At 41.5% G+C, this 22,042-nt stretch overlaps 1 protein-coding gene across 3 annotated transcripts in view; it reads left to right on the top strand.

Moving 5' to 3' along the window:
- SCML4 (Scm polycomb group protein like 4) overlaps positions 1 to 22,042 on the top strand; it is a 125,814-nt gene that overhangs the window by 57,700 nt on the left and 46,072 nt on the right. For 2 of the 3 annotated variants that reach the window (XM_079939011.1, XM_079939016.1), the window contains exon 1: positions 5,964 to 6,239. In XM_079939011.1, coding sequence (XP_079795137.1) covers positions 6,084 to 6,239 — 156 coding nt within the window. In that variant the 5' untranslated portion in view covers positions 5,964 to 6,083. Of the gene's footprint in view, positions 1 to 5,963; positions 6,240 to 22,042 lie in introns of those variants that run through there. The other variant, XM_079939012.1, reaches the window with a different exon arrangement.

The raw sequence follows: 22,042 nt of genomic DNA, 5'->3' as shown, positions 1-22,042 counted from the left end.
TTTTCTTCATGTGACTCCTTCCACTTCTTATTAAGTCTATATAAAGAACAGAGAAGGGTCTGAAATTTTATCCTCTGCAAGCAGACAGGTTAGCCTACCCCGGTGTTATGGATGCTGGCAGAAGAAAGGTGACTGCTGGATCAGAGGCACAGCAGGTGGTATAATTTTCATGTTCCCATCTGCTTCTCTTGTCCAAGTTCCATTGTGGATGCTTTACATGCAGTAGTCACAGCTGAGGAACTCTAAGCTTAGGGAACCCTAATGAGAACTCAGGGTAAGTTTCCTTGAGCTAATTGATGAAGAATGAGGGGACTAAGCCAGAGCAGGAGGAAAGAGCATTGTAGGCAAAGGCCCTGTGATGGGAGAAAGTGTGGCAACGATTAACATCTGGAAAAATGGCCACCATAGCGATTCCATTATCTTCTGGCTAATGGAGCTGAAGACAGCTAGCCTGTTTATTTTTCCTATTGTAAATGATCTGTTTGTTCTGCCTAAATGCTTATAGATTTTCCCCTTTGCTGTTGAGTGTATTTTTTTCAGGATTTTTTTGTTGTTGTTCATTCTTTTTTTTTTTTTTTTTTTTTTTTTTTTTTTGGTACACGGGCCTCTCACTGCTGTGGCCTCTCCCGTTGCGGAGCACAGGCCCCGGATGCACAGGCTCCGCGGCCATGGCTCATGGGCCCAGCCGCTCCGCGGCATGTGGGATCCTCCCAGACCGGGGCACGAACCCGTGTCCCCTGCATCGGTAGGCAGACTCTCAACCACTGCGCCACCGGGGAAGCTCTGTTGTTGTTCATTCTTAAAGGAAGTTTCTTAAGACACAGAGAGGCTCTTTATGCTTGATGACAGCCTCTTAATATATCTTTGAGTATTTTACTTTGCTATTAGTTTTGACCTTTTCCTTAAATATTTGATAAATTGTGATTGTCTATCATCCGTAGTTTTGTTTTCCCTAAAAAATTTCCATCTGTTTTGTTTCCATTGCAGTCCAAGATTGGGACCTTTCTTTATTTTCAGTATTGATCTTTGCTATTTTTACTTTTTGTTGTTGTTGTTCATGTCTTAGTTTTGGAAAGGGAGACCTTGGGGACCCTCCAGTTTTGCCACCATCTTTTCCAAAGTGTCTGGATCTGGGTTTTTTTTGTTTTTTTTATCCGCAATAAATGTGTATTTATTTATAAATTTCAAACATGTGCTACACTGCAAAATATGTGTTATAAAATGTACGCTTGGAACAACAGAAATTTTAAAAGATGAGATAAAGAGAAATACATAAAAAGGTTTTAATACTTTTCTCTCTAATGGATCATCTTGATCCCTTCCCCAGGCACATACAGCCCACTTTCAAGACACTACCCTAGAGATAAAGGCTGTCAAATGTGATGTCTATTTCCTCAGTGCATGTACTAACGTATATATCTTATTTGTTAAAAACGATGAGGGCATACCAGTTCTTCGATTGGCTTTCTCCATATAACACCACATGTTGGACAGCCTTCCTCTCATTACATAAATCAAGCTCATGATTACAGCTCCACAGTAACCCATAATCAGAAACAGTTATTTCTTTAATCAGACACTTATTAGACATTTAGAATCTCCTGATAGACATTTAGAATGCTCCTAATTGTTCATAAAGACAAAGAACACAACAAGGACCACCACTGTATGTTCACAGATTATTCATTTTTTTTAACCAAACACGTGACTAGAGCTGCATGGTTAATAGTCTGCTCACACCTAATAAGTTACTCGATTTGCCCAAGTGCCCTATGGAGTAGGCAGTATAGAGAATCCTTCTCATTCTGTGGGTGGGGAAATGGAGATTCCAAGAGACTACCTGATCTAACACAAAATAATAAGAGCCACTACGTTCTCTGTGTATCGTGCTAAGGACTTGACATTGATTATCTGATTTAATCTTCACAAAAGTCCTAGAGGATAGGTATTACTACTATCCCCATTTTAGAGATCAGGGAACTGAGGCTCTGAGAAGTCAGCAACTTACTAAAGGGCACACAGAGTAGTGGGTAGTGGAGTGAGGTCAGACTCTGAAGCCTGGGCATTTGCCTGCCACTCACTCATTAGGGCTAGGGTGGGGTGGGATTGGAGGCCAGCATACCTACAGCCCTCTTCGAAATAAAGTACCAGCTACAGCTGCAGTCTGGGATGGCCTTGACACTCTGCCCTAGACCCTCCCTTGGTCACATCCTCATAAGCAGGGAGAACATTATACACAGGATTAGTAAAAACTATTTCAGGCAACAAATTCAAAACTGAACTGTATATCACAGGGAGCTCTGCTCAATATTATATAACAACCTAAATGGGAAAAGAATTTGAAAAAGAATAGATACATGTATATGTATAACTGAATCACTTTGCTGTACACCTGAAACTAACACAACATTGTTAATCAACTACACCCCAATATAAAAAAAAAAACAGAAAACCTGAAACGAAGTTAACAGAAAAATCCCCTAGTTCTTGAAACTGGTTCTCTCTCTGTTGAGTTAATCTCTTTCGCACCACCAATGTCAAAGGTTTCTGGCTTCTTCCTCCTGGTTGGGGCCAGCTTCCTCCCATAAGGGGCACCTGTCAGTGTCAGCCACGTGCCTCTCACGCATTACTCACATGGTACATAGACGTGGGCGGCCCAGTTGCCCCGCTCGTGGGCAAAGGTGAGCACCTGGCCCCCGTGTTTTGCGCTACCATCCTCAGACCACTCCTCGGTGCCCGGGAACCTGTCCAGTACACTGTCGGGTACTGGCAACTTCTGGCTGGGAAGGGGGCTCTGGCCCCGACTGTGGCCTCCAGTCCCCAGCCAGCCCCGGGCCCCAGCCTCAGCTTCATCCTCGGAGCCACTGCTGCTGTAGCCCACCCGGAGCGCCGCACTCATGGGGGACCCCCTCCACTACAGCACAGCCTGCCTGCCAGCGGTTGAACCACACCAGGAATTCCTCTGTGCAGGAAGTTGGATCTGTTATTGAAAGAATCATTTTGTAGATGCTTTCCTCCAACTCTGTAAAATTATTCCAAGAAGACATTTTGAGACTCCCCCATGGTTAAGATAGACTATTCAGTTTTTAACAGCTCTCTGTCCCATTACTTAAAATTGGATTTATTTTTGTGTTAAAATGGTATATATTTGTTAACAAGGAATTGGGGAACAGCATCTTCCTGATTGATGGATGAAATACATAATCATTCAGGTATGGTGACTTGAGGAGACTGTGGGAAGACTCCCTATCTCCAAGTATCTCCCCAACCACTAACCAGTACTTAGTATTCCACTAAAAATACTTCACTGTTGTTCCATTAGCATGAAGTCCGTTGATCAGATTTAGTTACCTGGAAAGGTCCTTCATACTCCTGCAATGGTGTACTTCTATAGAAGGGAGTGGAAAGTAACATGAGTCCTGTTTTTTCCTCCCACCAGGGAGAGGGAAGTAGAACAAAAGAATCCAGTTTAAAAGATGACTGTTTTTCCTAGGAAATTATTTCTGGCATATTAGAAATTTGGGGATACTTAAGTGTAATTTTGAGTGATATGAATTCTTAGGATAATGTGCTCATTAGTTTGTTACCCTTCCTTTACTCTTCAAAACCTGTTCAACAAGAAGAGTTTTGTGAGGGAGTGTCTCAGTCAGCAGAGTATCCCAGCTCACGAGGGAAGGAGTGCTGCTAATTGAACCTTTCAGGGGACTCACATTTTCATGAGAGGAAAGAAATTCAGTGCCTTCTCTGATTGTGGATTTTCTCGTGTTGACTTTTGATCTTGATGTTATTAAATACATTGCTGACCTCCTCACTAGACGAAAGTAGAAAGGTAGAGAACCTTGTCCTAGACGAGGAAAATTCCTGTTTCCAAAATCTGTAAAGATAAACTAATTATGAAGAAGCAGAAACTTGATCATGGTAGTTCAAAATGGGATTCAGATAAAGTTTCACATAGCAAAAATCTTACTGAATAATTTTTTGTGGTTTTTCAATGTTTTTAAAAGCCTCTCTTTTGAAAATGAATATTTGGGTATTTGTTGGCACTGTGGAGCAGAGATACTAAGTCTAGAGTTAGTCTAATGTTTACATATTTGTTTACATATGGGTTTATCTGCATTGATCATAATTCCTTGACTCTAAGATGTCTTTAAGTATATCACACATCATTATTTCATATACCACTAAGAAAGAAAAAATGCTCCCTATGGAATTCTGACACGCTTACAGTGCTTTAGGGTGCATCCTGATTTCAAAGATGTTAATATGTGAAAAAATATGCATCATAGAATTGATGAGATATAGTATTTTTCTTAAACTTACAAAAACAGGGAAAATTGATATCCTTAATCACTTGTCCATCTATCTGAAATATTTAACAATACAGTCAATAGGTAAATTTATGCTTTAAAATTCTATTTACTAGGTATGATATTTCTAAGAAAAATCAAGACATTGATAGAATACCATTAATATTCAGAGAATTAACAGTGACCTTACATCTATAGATGATACACCCCAGATTTCCCCTGTCATGTTTTTTTAATATTTATTTTATTTTATTTTTAATATTTATTTATTTTTATTTTTGGCTGTGTCGGATCTTAGTTGCGGCATGCAGATCTTTCGTTGCAGCTCACGAAGACTTCTCTCTAGTTGTGGCGCACAGGCTCAGTAGTTGCGGCGCCCAGGCTTAGTTGCCCTGTGGCATGTGGGACCTTAGTTCCCCGACCAGGGATCAAACCAGCGTCCCCTGCATTGGAAGGCAGATTCTTAACCACTGGGCCACCAGGGGAGTCTCTTCTCTGTCATGTTTTTAAGAATTCCCACTATTTGATATTTTCATCCCTGAGTAAAGCAATCTGGTCCCTGCAGTGCTGCCCAGACCAGGGTGTAGGGATTGCTTCTATTGTCTTTTCCAACTCTTTCAGCAGCCTTTTGAGAAAGAGCCTCTTATTTCCACTATTAGGTATCACTAATGCTCAGAAATGAATTTTATCACCTAACATCACCCCTGAATTAAAGTCTAAAGTTCTGTCCCACTTGCCACTTTCCTGAACATTCCAGGAAATGTGATCCTTGAGCTCATGATACAGCTGCGTTCTCTAGGTTGAGGTTGATCAACTACCTCTTGCTGCAAGATTTAGTCAACTTTACTTGAGAAGCTTATTATAAATATTTTTAATGCTAAGCATATTATAGTACGAGGGGGAAAGGATTTGTGTGTGGTGAACAATTACCCATAGTCCCACTATCTTTGCCATTGGCAGCATTTTTGCAAGTTTCCTTCTAGTTTTTCACCACATAAATTTTTGCAGAGTTGAAATAACTTTTATGGGCAATTTGTGTGATGCTTTTTCACTCAACCTCATGTTATTAAAAAGAGTATCATTAAAGGCTTGTAACTAGTTGACTGTTTTATTCTGTAGCTATATTAACCATTCCCCTATTGCTTGTTATCGGGCTCTATCCATTTTATTTTTGCAGTTCTGAATCATGTCAAAATGGACATCTCTGTATGCAAATCTCTGTCCACATTTTGATAGGAGACATAATCAACATTAATCCAATTGATTTGTACTGTTAAATTTCTTTCATGGGAAAAAAAGGGTCATAACAATCTGTCACCCAACCAAAGGGTAGGAGTGAATGTGAGAAAATGGTTGTGTTTATTTAATACTGTTATTATTTCAGCTCAGAGTTGAACTGAGACACATAGGTAAAGTTGTCTCCTTGCTGATGACATCATCAGTTGTGCTTGTTGCTGGGAAGCTGTTGTCCTCTTCACCTAGCCAGTATCTTCCCTACTTCACTATAGTCCCGTGGAAATTCACTATCCTTGAAATTATACCAGGAGCCCAACAGCACTTTAAAAGCTCCTACTGGTGCCTGGCTCTCTCATATTTGGTTTTCCCCTCCCTTAAGGGGTAGGTATGGCCAAAATCACCAAACCGGATCCATGTTTGCCTTGCAAACCAAACAAACACTTCTGTTTTTGTTTTGCTTTGTGTCTGGACTAATCCTTAGCACCTCTTCTGCCTGTGAGCGATTTGTCACTTCCTTCTGTAAGACTGGCACCGGCAGAAATGCAGTCTCAGAGGATCCCGGGGAGAAAGCGAGGCCGACCCCCACTTCACTCAACACCTATGAAGATGGCAGTTCATAACCTTTATTCTGCTTCAGCTGGTTCTTTACCAGCAGTGAAGATCCCAAAGAAAAGAGGGCGGAAACCCGGGTACAAGGTATGGCTCCATCATCTCCTTTCTCCAAAGTGCAACTGGGCTGGGGCATGGCGCTTGGGCAGAACTCCAGTGCCAAATGTGATGAGAGGTTGGAAACTGGGTAAAGACAGGGTGAGAAATAAGTTTCTCTCAATGAAGCATGTGACAGACGAGGCTTCATTGTTGCAACATGGCACACAATACATGCTGTCGCTGTCATGTGCATTTTTACAAGTGGAGAAAGCAAATTACACCAGATGGGGAAAGTTGTAAGGCGAGCAGATTTTAGGGTCATAGCTAAACACACATTATTAAGCCTCGCATCTCAATGAACGTTTCAGACACTGAGCTTTTCCCTGACTGTTCTTATGAGGGCAGCTCTGGAAGCCACTTTCCAGAGCTCATTTGTCATTAATTTCAGTAGAAGCTGATGATGTCCCTGAGACATTTAAATTACTAATGCGAGCAAGCTAGTGTCAAAGGTCGTGAAGAGTTTTCCCTAATAGAGCCTCAATAAGGGGACTCATCATGAAAATTCAGGGTGTTAATTCATAGTTTCCTGCTTACAAAAGGCGCTGACGTCAAGATTGGCTACAAGGAGACATATCAGGCAAAATGAAAATCCTGTTACTCTTTCAAGAATTAATGATTTGGCGAGGCTGTGGGGTGGAGACTAAATTCTCTGATGTAACTGAAATCACATAAAACAACTCAAACCCGAGGGAGAGCTCCTCCTCTAAGATGTTTTTGAAGAGTCTGCTAGAGAAGAAAGATCATTGAGTTGTTTTCCATGAGCCTTTCGGGCATTAGAAAATGAGCTTCAGAAGTTTTCCTTCGTCTATTTTTCTAGAAGTAAAGAGCTTATGTTTCCATCTTGAGATCTGAATACGCAAACCAAAATGCAAATTGGCAATTAACTCCCATATATTTAGGAAAATGTATGGAAATTATTTCATGTCAGCAGAAAGACAAAGCTTCCGGAAGAATTGGTAATGAATTCAGCCTCTGTCCCTTTGGTTCTCCACAGTTCTTCCAACTGCTGGAAAATAGACACAATAGGTAGGGGGAAGGTGACTTAAAGTTATTTGGGGGTCACTGGTTTTAGTAAAAGAAGCTTTTACTCAGCCAGCTCTTGAAGCAAAGGCTTCTGTCACTGGTTATTTTTTTAACAAAGAGAGCTTCCTTTTTCTCATGGGCACACCGGTTTCAGAATTGTGTCTCTGAAGCTGGCCCAGGGCAGGTCTCTCTGCTCAGCTACCTGTGCAGTTGCTGGGGTCTGGGAATTGCATCTGGAAGGCTGGAGCAGGGCAGCCCTTCTGTTTATAGAGCCAGGGAGTGAATCCAGGATCTAAAGAAACACACTGAAAAATTTTCTCTCCTATTTGGCCTTTCTCCTGCTCCCCTGGGAGCTGTGACCCAAGAAAGAAAATTACCGACAGACACAGCATTTCTGGGGCCAGGAAAAATGGAAATTCACTCTGTGGAATGAACCCAACTTTGCAATTTTCCTGTCTCCTGAAAAAGGCAGTTTTCAGTTCTCCTAACACTCAGAGACAGCTCAAGGCAGGAAGAAAGCTTTGGAGACGGTTAGCTGACATACGGGCCCTGCACATGGCAGGTGGATCTTATTCCCATGCCTCACAGGGTGTCTTTTCTGGGGACAACAGGCCACAGATCTTCTTTCAGTCCACCTCCCATATATTTGAGGAAATTGTGGGAATTATTTCAGGCCAGCAGCTCCCCAAGCCATGGGCTTCGTGTTCGAGAAAAACGGCTCCAAACCGGGTGCCAGTCTGTATGCAGTCCCGACCCGCTCCTGGTGACAGGAGCAAAAGGTCTAAAGTCTTCAGAAAGCTAAAATGATTCCACCTAAAGGATCATCCTTTATTCTTTTTTTTTTTTTTTTTTGGCTGTGTTGGGTCTTCGTTGCTGCGCATAGGCTTTCTCTAGTTGCGGCGAGCAGGGGCTACTCTTAGTTGCAGTGCGTGGGCTTCTCATTGTGGTGGCTTCTCTTGTTGTGGAGCACAGGCTCTAGGCACGCGGGCTTCAGTCATTGTGGCACGCAGGCTCAGTAGTTGTGGGTCGTGGGCTCTAGAGCGCAGGCTCAGTAGTTGTGGCGCATAGGCTTAGTTGCTCTGTGGCATGTGGGATCTTCCCGGACCAGGGCTCGAACCCGTGTCCCCTGCATTGGAAGGCGGATTCTTAACCACTGCACCACCAGGAAAGCCCCAGGATTGTCCTTTATTCTGAAATATCTGCTTCCTGCTATTTTGGTGTTAAAGTTTATTAAGTGTCATATATTATGAGGGTTTGGTAATCTTAAAAAAATGTCCTTACTTGGCAAAGTAAAGTTAACAATGTATTAAGTCTCTCCGGTTTTATTTTGACAATTTCTTAGACCCCGAAGCCCCATTTTACCAGTAATGAAATGGTTTTAATTGTGGAGATGCCAGCAAGGAAAGTGTACAGTTTGATTCCATTTACCAAATGACCACTCATTTGGCAATTTTAACTACCTGGGACACAGCTGGGGAGCCAGAGTTGTTAACAAAAAATCCTGAGCAAGTGAAATAAGATATTACTTGGTCTACCCTTAAAGATCTTGTATTTTATTACTAAGAAAATGCTTCCAAACCCTTCCTCAGTGTCTGTTTACCTTTATTGTAGATGCATTTCTTACAAGCTTGATTATTGCAGTTTAATAGCCTTTGACTTGAAGGGGAAGATATTTTGGGGAGAAGATTGCACACACAGCTGGATACTGAAAGTATAATTATATGATATCATGTTAATAATTTAGAACAATAAAATATACAATAATTTTTCAGTTGTAAACTTATAACACTATAACTTTATGTCAGCACATTATTATATTTATATTAACAATATTATCTTAATAAAATGATAAGTATTGAGCCAGGAGATTCTGAGGATGCCTGGTTGTACCAACTGTATCACAGGTTTGTGCTGGTTGACATTTGTCGCTTCTTGCCTGGTGCTGTCCCAAGCTGTTCTGTCAGTCACCTCTGTGTCCCTGCACGTGTGGAAACTCTCTCTGGTCCAAGTATGGGTATAAGCCTCTCCCTTTAAGACCCAAGCACAGCTAACACAGGCTGTGATATTTAACCTCTTCTCTGAGTCTTGAGAATAACATGAGCAAATTATAGGCAGAAAAGGAAGGGTTTAACCGGCATTCAGATGTGAGTGCTCCAGAGTTCATGGGTCATTCCTCCTCCCAGGGCCCATCTGACCATGTCTCTTGGCCCCGGCCTGCAGCCACTTTGCTGGGGCCTGCTTGCTGCTGTGAGTATCATTTTATGGCCTTGCTGCCCCCTTCTCACCCCAGTCAAAGGAAGGAAAAACCTCTTAACGTCATATTTTCTCCGAAGAGCCATACTCTGCCACGAAAACAGCTTTCTTCATTATAAAACAGAACATTTACATCTCAGTTTGAAGAATCTGCTGTTGATTTAGGTCCTCAGTTCAGAGACTCCCCAAGGTCAACAGGTGGATTTTCCTTACATTTCATGACGAAGGAGACCATGGAAGTCTTTTTAAAAAGATAAAGAGAGAGGGTCTGCACCAGGGATAAACCCTAACTTCCATTCAGTAGACATAGCTGATTATAATGGCTCCAAATAGCGGGATTTTCAGCTTCTGTGTCTTTATGATTTAAGCAGGAAGAAAAAAGTGCCGGTTTTTTAAGATAGCCATTTGTCCCCAGTACACAATAATAATAATTAATAGTAATAGCAATAATAGTCATAAGTAACACTTACTGAGCACTTCTACATTTGAGTCTCTGGGCCTAAGCACTTTATATATATATATTTCTTATAGATCCTTGATAATTTCATAGTGAGAAGAGTCAGAAAAACTGCAGGAATTAGGCATGAATTAACCATGCCCCACAGCCTGAGGCCACATACTGTCTGGCCAGCAACCCTCTCCACCTCAGCAATCTCTTTGCATTACTGTTCAGAATAGTATTTGTGTTTCCTGATTCAAAAAAGAGTAGATTACTTTCTGTCTGCTCTGTTTAACTAGCTAAGAAAAGTGTAACATGCTCTAGAAAGAATATCATCCCTGAAATATTAAAAACAAATAGTTTATATGTTCTAAAATGTTAATAATTGTATCATTCAGCATACAAATTCAGCTGCTGTAACAAAGGCCAAAGAACAGTGGCTTAAAGAAGATAGAAACTAATTTCTCTCTCATGTTACTGTCTGGGAAGGCCATGTGGGGCTGATTCGATGACTCCACCGTGTGGAGGACCCAGGCTCCTTTTATATTGTTGCTCTGCTATCTTAAGACACAGTCTCTACCTCATGCTCTAAGGTGGCTCCTCCAGGTCCCACCATCCCACTACTTTGGCCAGCAGAATGGGGACAGAGGTGGTGGAGGGCACGTTGTTCCCCTTTAAGGGTGAAACCTTCAGAGTTGTACACACCTTCACACTTGCAACTCACTGGCCAGGAAGTGAGTCACTTGGCCACACTTAGCTCCACAGGAGGTGGGAAAATGTAGTGTTGAGCAACCACATGATAAGCTGAAATCCAGGGATTCCATTAATAAATGAAGAGAGGAGCATGGATATTTGGGAAGAGCCAGCAATTTCTGCTAACTATTGAAAGGACAGTCTTCCATTAACTGGTAAATTCACTTTATAAAGAAAGTAATTTTCTAAAGAGCAAGAGTAAATGCAGCATTTTGTTTTGTTCCTCCTTTCTTATTGTCATCCTTTTCCCCCCCGAAAAAGTATGTGTTCTTGGCACTGTGTAACAAGGACGTCAAGTTAACAAAAATCTCAGTTAAGAGAATGTTCAAACTTAAGTAGAAAGGGTTTGTTTGTTTGTTTGTTCCAACATTTGTTTAAAGCCTCTTTCTAAAGTGTGTTTTCATTATAACTGTTGAATTGGCTTCAGTGCTTCTTTGATTATCCAGATCTTGTATTGCCTTAAGAGTCATAGTTAGGAACACTAACGGCAGCCTAATAGTGTGGAAGGGAAGAATCGACATCTAACCTTTCCTGTGCCTATTTTCAAGGTCCCCCTCTTGCTGATGGTGCATATGAAGTACCACCTGTGGCCCGTGAGGGAAATGACTACAAAGGCACTAGGCAGGGGCCATTCCCTTGGGCTGAACGGTGTGCAGCATCTTGGGAGGGGACGGTGTCTCCTGGGGTTTTCTGTGACCCTCCTGCCCTCAGCCCAGGGCTGGAGCAATGGTCAGGGGTGAGGCTAAGCAGTGTATCTGGGGCAGCGGTATCTGGTGAATGTTTCCTGACCAGCATTCTGAGTGTAACTCAGACATGAATGTTAGTTGGTATTTTCACTTATGTTAAGGAGTGAGAGAAAGGTAAACAGTGAAGTTGTATGTTGGAATTTCACTCATTTGTCAAGGATGTGGTTGACTTCTTTGCTGAATTGGATAATAGTTTGTGAAAACAAAAAATATTTGTTTTTTCATTCTATTCGCTGTGTAATGGCTACAGACAAGACACACTTTTAAGTTTAATTTGCATTTTTAATATTTTCTCCATTGCTCTCTTAAGCCTATAAGTCAACAAAACAGTAAATCCAGCCCTATTTGTAGCATTTGCCAATTTCCAAGGTGTAAATATTCCCAACATGGCCAGTTTCAAGGCACCAATGTGACTTTCCTGAACGTGGAGTTGGTAAAAGATGTGCTGTAGTATCACTCTTGTACTCTATTTCCACACAGATGCAACAGTAAAATAATTAGAAAGTGATGAGTTTTGAGTATCTATTACCTTTGTTCTTAATATATTTTAAAAATTAATACTCTGTACGTGTATGCACTTTAATTTTTAATAATTGCTGTGTTTAACAAACAACTTGCAATATTCCTGAAAATTTAACAATCACCTCTTGTGAACCAGTAGAAGCTGCTCCACCTCCCCGCTGCTCTGAGCTCTGCTATGCGCAGGATGCCTGTGAGTGTATGTTCCATATCCCCACTCTCATCTTCAGGGCTGACCCCACGCCTGCTGGTGCATAGAACTTGGCTCCCTCACCAGTTTCTGTAAGAAGCTCCATCACAGCAAGCATTCGTTGAAATGTGTGGGCTCTACTGAAGATTGTTGGAGTCACAGGGCAGCATCGACATTCATTAAATACTTCACATGGATGGATCTGTTTTTCTGCATCCCACTTTATCCAATGATGGTTATTTTTGTTTTCCTTTTTCTTCCTTCTGTTTCCTCGTACTCACGGAGTACGGGCTTCACGGCTTCCCTGTCTCCTCTCTCAGCCGCCCTCTGTCAGGAGGAAATTAACCCATTCTTCTCAGCCTCACCCAGGCAGGATGGTAGCACCACCTCTGCCTCCATGCACACTAACCCTAGGGCGGGGAACTGTCTCTCCTGGGGTTTTCTGTGACCATGCCCGCCCTCCTGCCCTCACCCCAGGGCTGGAGCAATGGTCAGGGGTGAGGCTAAGCAGTAGGTCTGGGGCAGTGGTATCTGGTATCTGACCAGCATTCTGAGTGTAACTCAGATATAAATGTTAATTGGTATTTTCACTTATGCTAAGGAGTAAGAGAAATGTAAACAAGGCCAAAGGATACTGGCTCCTCCATCCCTCGCATGTTTAATCTCTCCCAAGGGAAAGGAGAAAAAGTTGTGGGTAAACCCAGAAACAGGCTGACTCCTCGGAATGGAATTAGGCCATTGGCCACAAACTTCTTGTTGTTGGAGCTGATTTGCATTTCCAACAGGCAAGTTTTTTAGACTAAAGTCTAATGTTAAACACAGTGAGGTATTCAATTTTCCCTAACCCTGCTCCCTGAATCTCCGCAGAACCCTGAGGGAGTTTTCTGTGAAGAAAGAGAGTGAGCCTAAAGGAGCAGTGTGCCCCCAGGGAAAGCTATGGGCAGGGACATGGACAAAGCTATCCTCGAATGGTGTGGGAGAGGAAGGAAGGGAGAGAAAACATGATTTTTTAAAAATAGAATCTGGTACATCAGTTTCCTAGGGCTGCTGTAACACAATACAACAAACTGGGTGGCTTAAACAGTGCAAATTTTTTTTAAATTTTATTGGAATATAGTTGATTTACAATGTTGTATTAATTTCATGTTAGATATACATATATATCACTTAATATACATATATATACATGTTAGATATATGTATTACTAATATATATGTATTACTGAATATGTATATTCTTTTTCAGATTCTTTTCCTTTATAGGTTATTATAAGATATGGACTATAGTTCCCTGTACTATATAGTAGGTCCTTGTTGTTAATCTATTTTATATATAGTGGTGTGTATCTGTTAATTCCAAACTCCTAATTTATCCCCCCCTCTCCTTTCTCCTTTGGTAACCATAAGTTTATTTTCTATGTCTGTGAGTCTATTTCTGTTTTGTGAATAAGTTCATTTGTATCATTTTTTAGATTCCACATGTAAGTGATATCATATGATATTTGTCTTTGTCTGATTTACTTCACTTAGTATAATAACCTTTAGGTCCATCCATGTTGCTGCAAAAGGCATTATTTCATTCTTTTTTATGGCTGGGTAATATTCTATTGTGTATATGTACCACGACTTCTTTATCTATTCATCTGTTGATGGAACACAGAAATTTATTGTCTCACAGTTCTGCAGGGTGGACATCTGAGATCAAGACCAGCCAGGTTGGTTCCTTCTGAGGGCTGGGAGGGAGGATCTGTTGTTGCAGGCCTCTCTCCTAGCTTTGGGGGGCCTCCGGTGTTCTTTGGCTTGTGGATGGCATTCTCCCTGCGTCTTCACATTGTCTTCCCTCTGTACATGTTTGTCTGTGTGTCCAAATTTCCCCTTTCTATAAGGGCACAGTCATATTGGATCAGGGCCCACTCTAATGAACTTATCTTAACTTGATCATCTGCAAAGACCCTATTTCCCAATAAGGTCACATTCACAGGTACTGGGGGTTAGGACTTCAACATCTTTTGGTGGGGAGACACATTTTAATCCATAGCACCCAGTATAATAATCTTTATCTTGTAACTAGACATTTAGTCCATTTATATTTAAAGTAATTATTGATAACTTTGGGTGTAAATCTGTCTTATTTTCTGTATTCTATTTGTCTCACTCATTCTATGTTCCTTTTACCTGTCTTTCCTGCCTTCTTTTGGATTTTTAAGCATATAATTCTTTCTTTTCTACTTCTTGAAGTTTAAGCACTATGTTTTCTATTGTATTACTGATTGCTCTAGAAATTACGGCATGCTTACGTACTAGAGTTTTCTAAAGTTAACCTTACCTTTGCTTCTTCCTAGATCATACAAGGACCTTAGGACACTTTAACTCCATTTATCTCCCCACTTCAATATTACTGTCGTCACACATCTTAATTCTTTTTTGCTTTTTTAATCCCTCAAAACAATTATTTTTGTTTTGTACAGTTATTTTCATTTAGATTCACCTGCTTATTTACCACTTAAAAAAATTCTTCATTTCTTTTTGCATTTCATACATTCTACCTGAAATCACTTTCCATTTCCTGCAGTACATCTTTTAGAAGTCCCTTTAATATAGATCCTCTAGTGATGAATTCTCTAGCTTTTGTTGTCTGGAAGTACATTTATTTCATCTTCACTTTTGGAAAAAAATATTTTTGCTGGGTGTAGAATTCTAGGTTGTTATTTTCCTTGCAGCACATTGAAGGTATTATTCCATTTATCTTCTGGGGCCCATTGTTGTAAAGAACTCAGCTCTCCATCTGGTTCATGTGAGGGTTCCCTGGCAGGTTTTGTATTTTTAAGCTAATTTTAAGATTTTTTTCTTTGTCTTCAGTGTTCTACAATTTCATTCTGTTGTGTCTACCTGTGGATTTCTTTTTTATTCATCTTATTTAGAGTTTGGTGGGCTTCCTGAATCTGTGGATTAGAACTTTCATCAGATCTGGAAAATTCTTAGCCATTCTCTTTTTAAATATAACCTCTGTTCCATTCTTTCTGAAACTCTAATGTTAAAACTTCTCATATTCGCATTGTCTTTTAACCTTCCCTCAATAGTTTTTATCTATTTGTCTCTATGCTACTTTTTGGTGAATTTCTTCTGACATATCTTCTGGCACACTAATTCTTTCTTTAGCTATATTTAGTATGCTGTTAAATCTGTTTATTTAGTTTTTAATTTTAGTTATTGTATAGAAGTTAAATTTGGTTCTTTTACATTTTGCTATGCTATTTTTTATAGTTTTCTGTTCTCCAGAGATATTTTCAAACTTGTTCTTTATATCTTTATACATAGTTTCACACTTGCTTTTAGAATCTAAGTCTGATAATTGAAATATCTTAAGTATTTTATTTTATTTATTTATTTTTGGCTGCATTGGGTCTTTGTTGCTGTGCGCAGGCTTTCTCTAGTTGCGGCAAGCAGAGGCTACTCTTCGCTGTGGTGCGCGGGCTTCTCATAAGAAGAAAGAAGTGGTGGCTTCTCTTATTGTGGAACACGGGCTTTAGTCGCACGCGGGCTTCAGTAGTTGTGGCGCATGAGCTCAGTAGTTGTAGCGCACAGGCTTAGTTGCTCCACGGCATGTAGGATCTTCCCGGACCAGGGCTTGAACCCGTGTCCCCTGTACTTGCAGGTGGATTCTTAACCACTGTGCCACCAGAGAAGCCCAGTTTCTGGGGTTTTACTGCTGTGTGTTTTTATTGCCCATTCTTGCTTTGGTTCCTTGCTTCCTTGTGTGTTTGAGCTGTGTTATTCACTGACTTCGAAAAATTCTTTTGGGGACTTCTTTGAGACCTTTCTCCAGAGATGATTTGTGTTTGTTTTTCCAGGTAACCTGGGAGCACTGCCAGATTGGGTAATTTTTTTTTTTTTTTTTTTTGCAGTATGTGGGTCTCTCACTGTTGTGGCCTCTCCCATTGCGGAGCACAGGCTCCGGACGCACAGGCTCAACGGCCATGGCTCCCGGGCCTAGCCGCTCTGCGGCATGTGGGATCTTCCCGGACCGGGGCACGAACCTATGTCCCCTGCATCGGCAGGCGGACTCTCAACAACTGCGCCACCAGGGAAGCCCAGATTGGGTAATTTTTAAACTAACTTCACAGCCTGAAGTTTTCCTGGTTGCCCAAGTTCTGTGAATTTGAGCTACAAATCTGTGTGAGCTCTGGCTTGTGGCAATATCTTCCCAGGAATTCTGCACACCCCCTCCCCCAGTGTCAAGGCAACTTTCCTTAGAGTCAGTTATGGGTTGGGTAGGGCAGGACAAGTTTATAGCTAGCTTACCCTTACCCTGAGGTTGTAGCCCTTTGGGTGAGCTCTGACCCATGGCAATTCCAAGGCCTAGATTTCACCTATATTTGGGCCCAATTATCCTTTATATATTGTTAGCGCCTCCATACTTTTACTAATCTTACATTTTATCCATTGTTGGTGGTTGTTTTCAGTTGATCCACATAACATAGTTTTCTATATTCCCAGAAACAAAACTCCGAAGAAATTTAGGATGCCACATTTCTTCTAATCAACATTCAAAATATGGCACTGACACTGGTTTTATCTCAAACTCTTTAATGTTTTCAGAAATAGTCTAATGCAAGGTACATACACACATTACGAGTTGGAATAGAACTTAGAAACCAACAAGCTGGGATTTCGCAGGTGGTCCAGTGGTTAAGACTCCATGCTTCCACTGCGGGGGGCACGGGTTCGATCCCTGGTCTGGGAACTAAGATCCTGTATGCTGAGTAGCAAGGCCAAAAAAAAAAAAAAAAAAAGCCAACAACCCTACCTACCCGCATTAATGGCTTTGGAAGATGAAGCCCAGAGGCACTGAATGGGTTGCTCAGAGTCCCACGTGAGTCAGGGGCAGAACCAGGATTAGAACCCCAGCCCTCTCTGAGTCCTGTGTTCTCACCACTCCCCTGCAGCTCTTTGGGCAATGTGAAATCATGTCAGTTCTCAGTGTTCATTTTCCAGATGAGGAAATGTGGATGCTCGACTTCTTTTTCACGTCCTCTCCCAGAAGTTCCGCATAGAATGTTTCCTGTCGTATTCTGAAATTTTACTGCTTGAGTATTAGAGGAGGAATGTTTTGAACCTTAGACACAAGCCAGTGTTATGGCTTCCCCAAAGTTAACTAAATGAGCAACAAGTAAAATGCTAATGTTTTAAACTAATGTAATAAAAGTATACTATCAAACAAAGTTTATGTGAATAAATCTAGAAGTTATCTTTGATTTTGCACTTTCTCTAATCACCTTAATTTCACCTCCAAAGTACACCTGAATCCAACCAATTCTTTCTGTTTTCACTACTTTCACCCTAGTTCAGCCACCTATGCGTCTTGCCTGGACCATATGATAACCTCCTCACTAGTATTCTTTTCTCTATTTGCCTCTCCCCATCCATTCTCTGTATAGCAGCCATACTTAATTTTATAAAATAAAAACTGGGTTGTGTCTTTCTCTGCTTAAAATTCTCTAATTGTTTCCATAACTCATAGAATAAAATCCAAACTTTTTAATCTGACTGTACTTATTTACTAGGAGTGCTATAACGAAGTACCACAAACTGGGTGTCTTAAAACAACAGTTCTGGAGACTAGAAGTCCAAAATCAAGGTGTTGGAAGGGCCATGCTCTCTCTGAAGGTTCTAGGGTAGGATCCTTCCTTGACTCTTCCTAGCTTCTAGTGGTTGCCTGCAATCCTTGGTGTTCCTTGGTTGTAGACATATCACTCCAATTTCTGCCTCCATTGTCACATGGGATTCTCCCTGTGTGTCTGTGTCTGTGTCCAAATTTCCCTCTTCTTATAAGGACACCAGTCATCGGCATTAGGGCCCACTCTAATCCAGTATGGCCTCATCTTAACTTGATTACATCTGCAAATACCCTATTTCCAAGTCAAGTCCCATTCACAGGTACTGGGAGTTAGGACTTGAACAAGTCTTTTTTGAGAGGGACACGATTCAATCTACAACACTGACTTAGAAAACCCTCATGATTGGGCCCTGACCACCTAGCTAACCTCATCTTGCATCCTTCTGCCTCTTGCTCATAATTCCAGCCACTCTGGCTTCCTGGTTCTTTGAAGAAGCCAAGCTTTAGGAGGCTTACACTGATCACTCTGTCTCCTTCGAAAGTTCTTTCCTCAGCCTCCCTCTTTTTTTAAAAAATAATTTTATTTATTTAATTTTTTGCCTCATTGAGTCTTTGTTGCTGCATGTAGGCTTTCTCTAGTTGTGGCGAGCGGGGGCTACTCTTCATTGCGGTGCGCAGGCTTCTCATTGCGGTGGCTTCTCTTGTTGCAGAGCACGGGCTCTAGGCGTGCGGGCTTCAGTAGTTGTGGCATGCAGGATCAGTAGTTGTGGCTCGTGAGCTCTAGAGCTCAGGCTCAGTAGTTGTGTCACACAGGCTTAGTTGCTCCGCAGCAGGTAGGATCTTCCCGCACCAAGGCTAGAACCTGTGTCCCCTGCATTGGCAGGCGGATTCTTAACCACGGAGCCACCAAGGAAGCCCTCAGCCTCCCTCTTGTCATTCAGATCTTGATGTAGGTGTCACCTCCTTATCAGCCTACCCTAGTCACCTGGTCCCTTTTTATCACATCCCCATATTTTACTTCTCAGAGTAGTACTTATCACAATTTGACATTTTTGTTGTGTTTCTTATTTGTTTCCTCCACTATGCTATTACCTCATCAAGAACAATGACCTTATCTTCCCCATTTACAGATGTATCCTCAGCACCTACAACAGTTTCCTGCACACAATAGGTGCTCAATAAATATTTGTTGAGTAAATGACTGCCTCATGGAATGAATTTTTTTCCCTTTTTATACTTAGCTTAAATGATACAACTTGGAAAGGGCAGCTTCTGCCTAAGCAGTACTTAACGTACTGGGAACATTTCTTAAAGGGGATCGTGTGCAATGTGTAAGGTAGGAGAGTGGGTCTTCAAAGATTTGGGAAGATGTGATCCCAAGTGGGTAAGTGTAGAAAATGTAGATGGGTCCTAGAAGAAAGATGGGCAATTTCCCTTTCCTGCCATGGCTACATGAACAAGAAACTTGGAACTCATTTGTATTTCTGGAATTTCTAATAATAATATTATAATACTAGCAGCAATAATGATCAGAAATACTTACTGAGTTCTCACTTTGCACTAGCCCTATGCTAAATGTTTACACTTCATTCTTGTCACATCCTTGTGATGAGAAGGTGCTGTTATCCTTACCTTACAGATGAGGAAAGGTAGGCTCTGAAAGGCTAAGTAGCGAGACTGAGGACAGGGTTAGTGAGGCTCCATTGTATGTGCCTACTGTTATCCTGAACTTATTTTAGTTTTGCTTTGCTGTTTCATCCTCTGCTGATGTGCAGGCAGGCTCTACACATCTTCATACTTCCCCCGACCACAGTCTGTATCCTTCATTTACCAACCTCTTCTTGTCAATCTAACAAATACTCTTTAGTCAGTACTTCTGTTTCTCCACACTTGCATATTTCTGGAAAAATACTTGAATTTTACATCAGCTGATCCCTTCTTCTTTAGTGTGCCCTGGCCATACATCTCAGTTTGCAGACAAATCCCCTCCCAACTCTTTGCAGTGATTTTCTAGCAAGCGTCTTAGAGAAGGTCTTCCCCTGAAGACAGCGGGAGCAAGAAACTCTCCAGGCCCATATCTTGGATCTGTGGATGGAAAAGAAAGATGAGCTGATCCCAGATTCCCCAGACCCTTTGGTGGAGACTCCAGCTGGCAGGGGCCGCCTCTACCCCTCTGCTTCACCCCACCATGATGCTTTAAGAAGGCAAAGCACAGCCACTGGCACCCATGCCCTGGATGAGGAGTCGCCATACCCATTTGATCGAGGTTTTGAATTTCAGGTAAAGGTGCCAACTTTGCCAGCATCTGTACAGGCTGTTGGCTTCGAAGGCCAAGGATTAGCTCCTGCATGTCAGAGCAAGGCATCCTGGGCAGCAAATCTTCTTCCAGTCTTATGCAGCCAAGAAAGAGGCCTCTCCTCCCTCCTTCCTCTTTATTTTCCCCAATTTATTCTGCCAGATTCTGTTTTGAATATTTTTAAAATAAACTATATTTTAGAACAGTTTTAGGTTTAGAGAAGGGTTGCAAATACACAGAGGATTCTCATATACCCGACACCTAGTTCCTCCTGTAGCTAACATCTTACATTTTTATGGTACATTTGTCACAGCTAGTGAACAAATAACAATACATTATTTTTAAATAAGGTCCATATTTTATTGAAATTCATTAGTTTTCCCCTATTTTGTTCCAGAATACATCCAGGATACCTCATCACATTTAGTCATCATGTCTCCTTAGGCTCCTCTGGGCTGTGAAAATCTCTTAGACTTTTCTTGTTTTTGATGACATTGGCAGTTTTGAGGAGTATTGGTCAAATATTCTACAAAATGTTCTGCAACTTGGGTTTTTTGAAGTTTATCCCATGATTAGATGGGAGTTATGGATTTTTGGAAAGAAGATCTCAGAGGTAAGGTGCCATTCCCATGACGGCCTGTCAAGGGTGCGAACTATCGACATGGTTTATCACTGTGGGTGGTGATCTGGATCCCCTGGCTGAGGTGGTGTGTGACCAGTTTCTCCACTGTAAAGTTACTATTCCCCCCATTCCCATGCTGTCCTCTTTGGAAGGAAGTCACTTTGTGTGGCCCACACTTAAGGAGGAGGAGTTATACTCCACGATAAAATGTTTGGAATTTTTATACATGGGAGATCTGTCGATTCTCCCCATGTGTTTACTTAGTCAGTCACTCATTTATGTGAGTATGGAGTCATGGATATTCACTGTATACTTTGAATTATAACCCACTACTACCTTCTTTATCTGTTGCTCGTGTTGCTCCAGGTTTGGCCATTGAAAGCTCTTTCAGTTGACTCCCGTGTCCCTATGACCTACCCCTCTCCCTTTGCTAGGTTACCTTACTTTTGATTCATTCTTTATATTAAGCAATGAGATAGAAATTTCAGAATGCTGAGTCAAAGGATATTCCTACTGATGATTTATCCTCTTACCAAAAGGATATTTTTTAAAAGTCATATACCACCCACAGTTGCATGAGATTCCTTCTTTGTTCAAAAGTCCCAGAAGTTGTTTTACAGGTTGAATGAATATGTAAGGTTTTTCCTGCAACCAGCTGACTTATTCTAATCCCTTTAATTGCTTCACCTGGGCAGAAATGATGGGCAGAGGTAACAGCCAACTATATTATTTCATTGGCGGTGGGTTCAGTGGACAGATTCCCCCTCTAATAAATATTAAAATAGTGAGCAAGTATTAAGGTTAGGCTCATTATGAAGTTTACATGAACAGTAAACAGTGTCTGCTATCTAAGTCTTAGCTGCCGTCCTCCTCTTTCTCATCATCATCATTGTCATTTTCCTCGGGATGGATCACACGGATCTTTGTGTAATTTACTTAGAGGACACAGGGGGGAAAATGACTTACTAATCCTGTTTATTTTCCCCCACCAATACCGTTATCTGTATGTTGGGCATTGAAGGGCTTTAAGCCTGTAAAGGAGGATTTAGCCAAGGTTCTTCCAGAGCCTGTTGACAGCCTTTGGAGACTGTCACCACCAGCCTCTCCATCACAAGCTGTACCTTCCTAGAGATACCACTCCTAGAGAGACCACCAGGGGAACCCTTGGTGCCTGACCTGGGAGAACAGGCAGAGTGGCTGCAGCCCTCCTCACACTTGGCAGATGAGGGAACCGTGCCATAGTCACGGTGACTGAGTCACAGGAAGTTTCCCATCTACTCTGTCCCAGCACTGAAGTTTCTTTTAAATTATTTTTATAATACTTAGTATGGTA

The sequence above is a fragment of the Stenella coeruleoalba genome, assembly GCF_951394435.1.
Source record: "Stenella coeruleoalba genome assembly, chromosome: 12".
Taxonomy (NCBI): Eukaryota; Metazoa; Chordata; class Mammalia; order Artiodactyla; family Delphinidae; genus Stenella; species Stenella coeruleoalba.
This window is presented reverse-complemented; position numbering and strand designations above follow the sequence as displayed.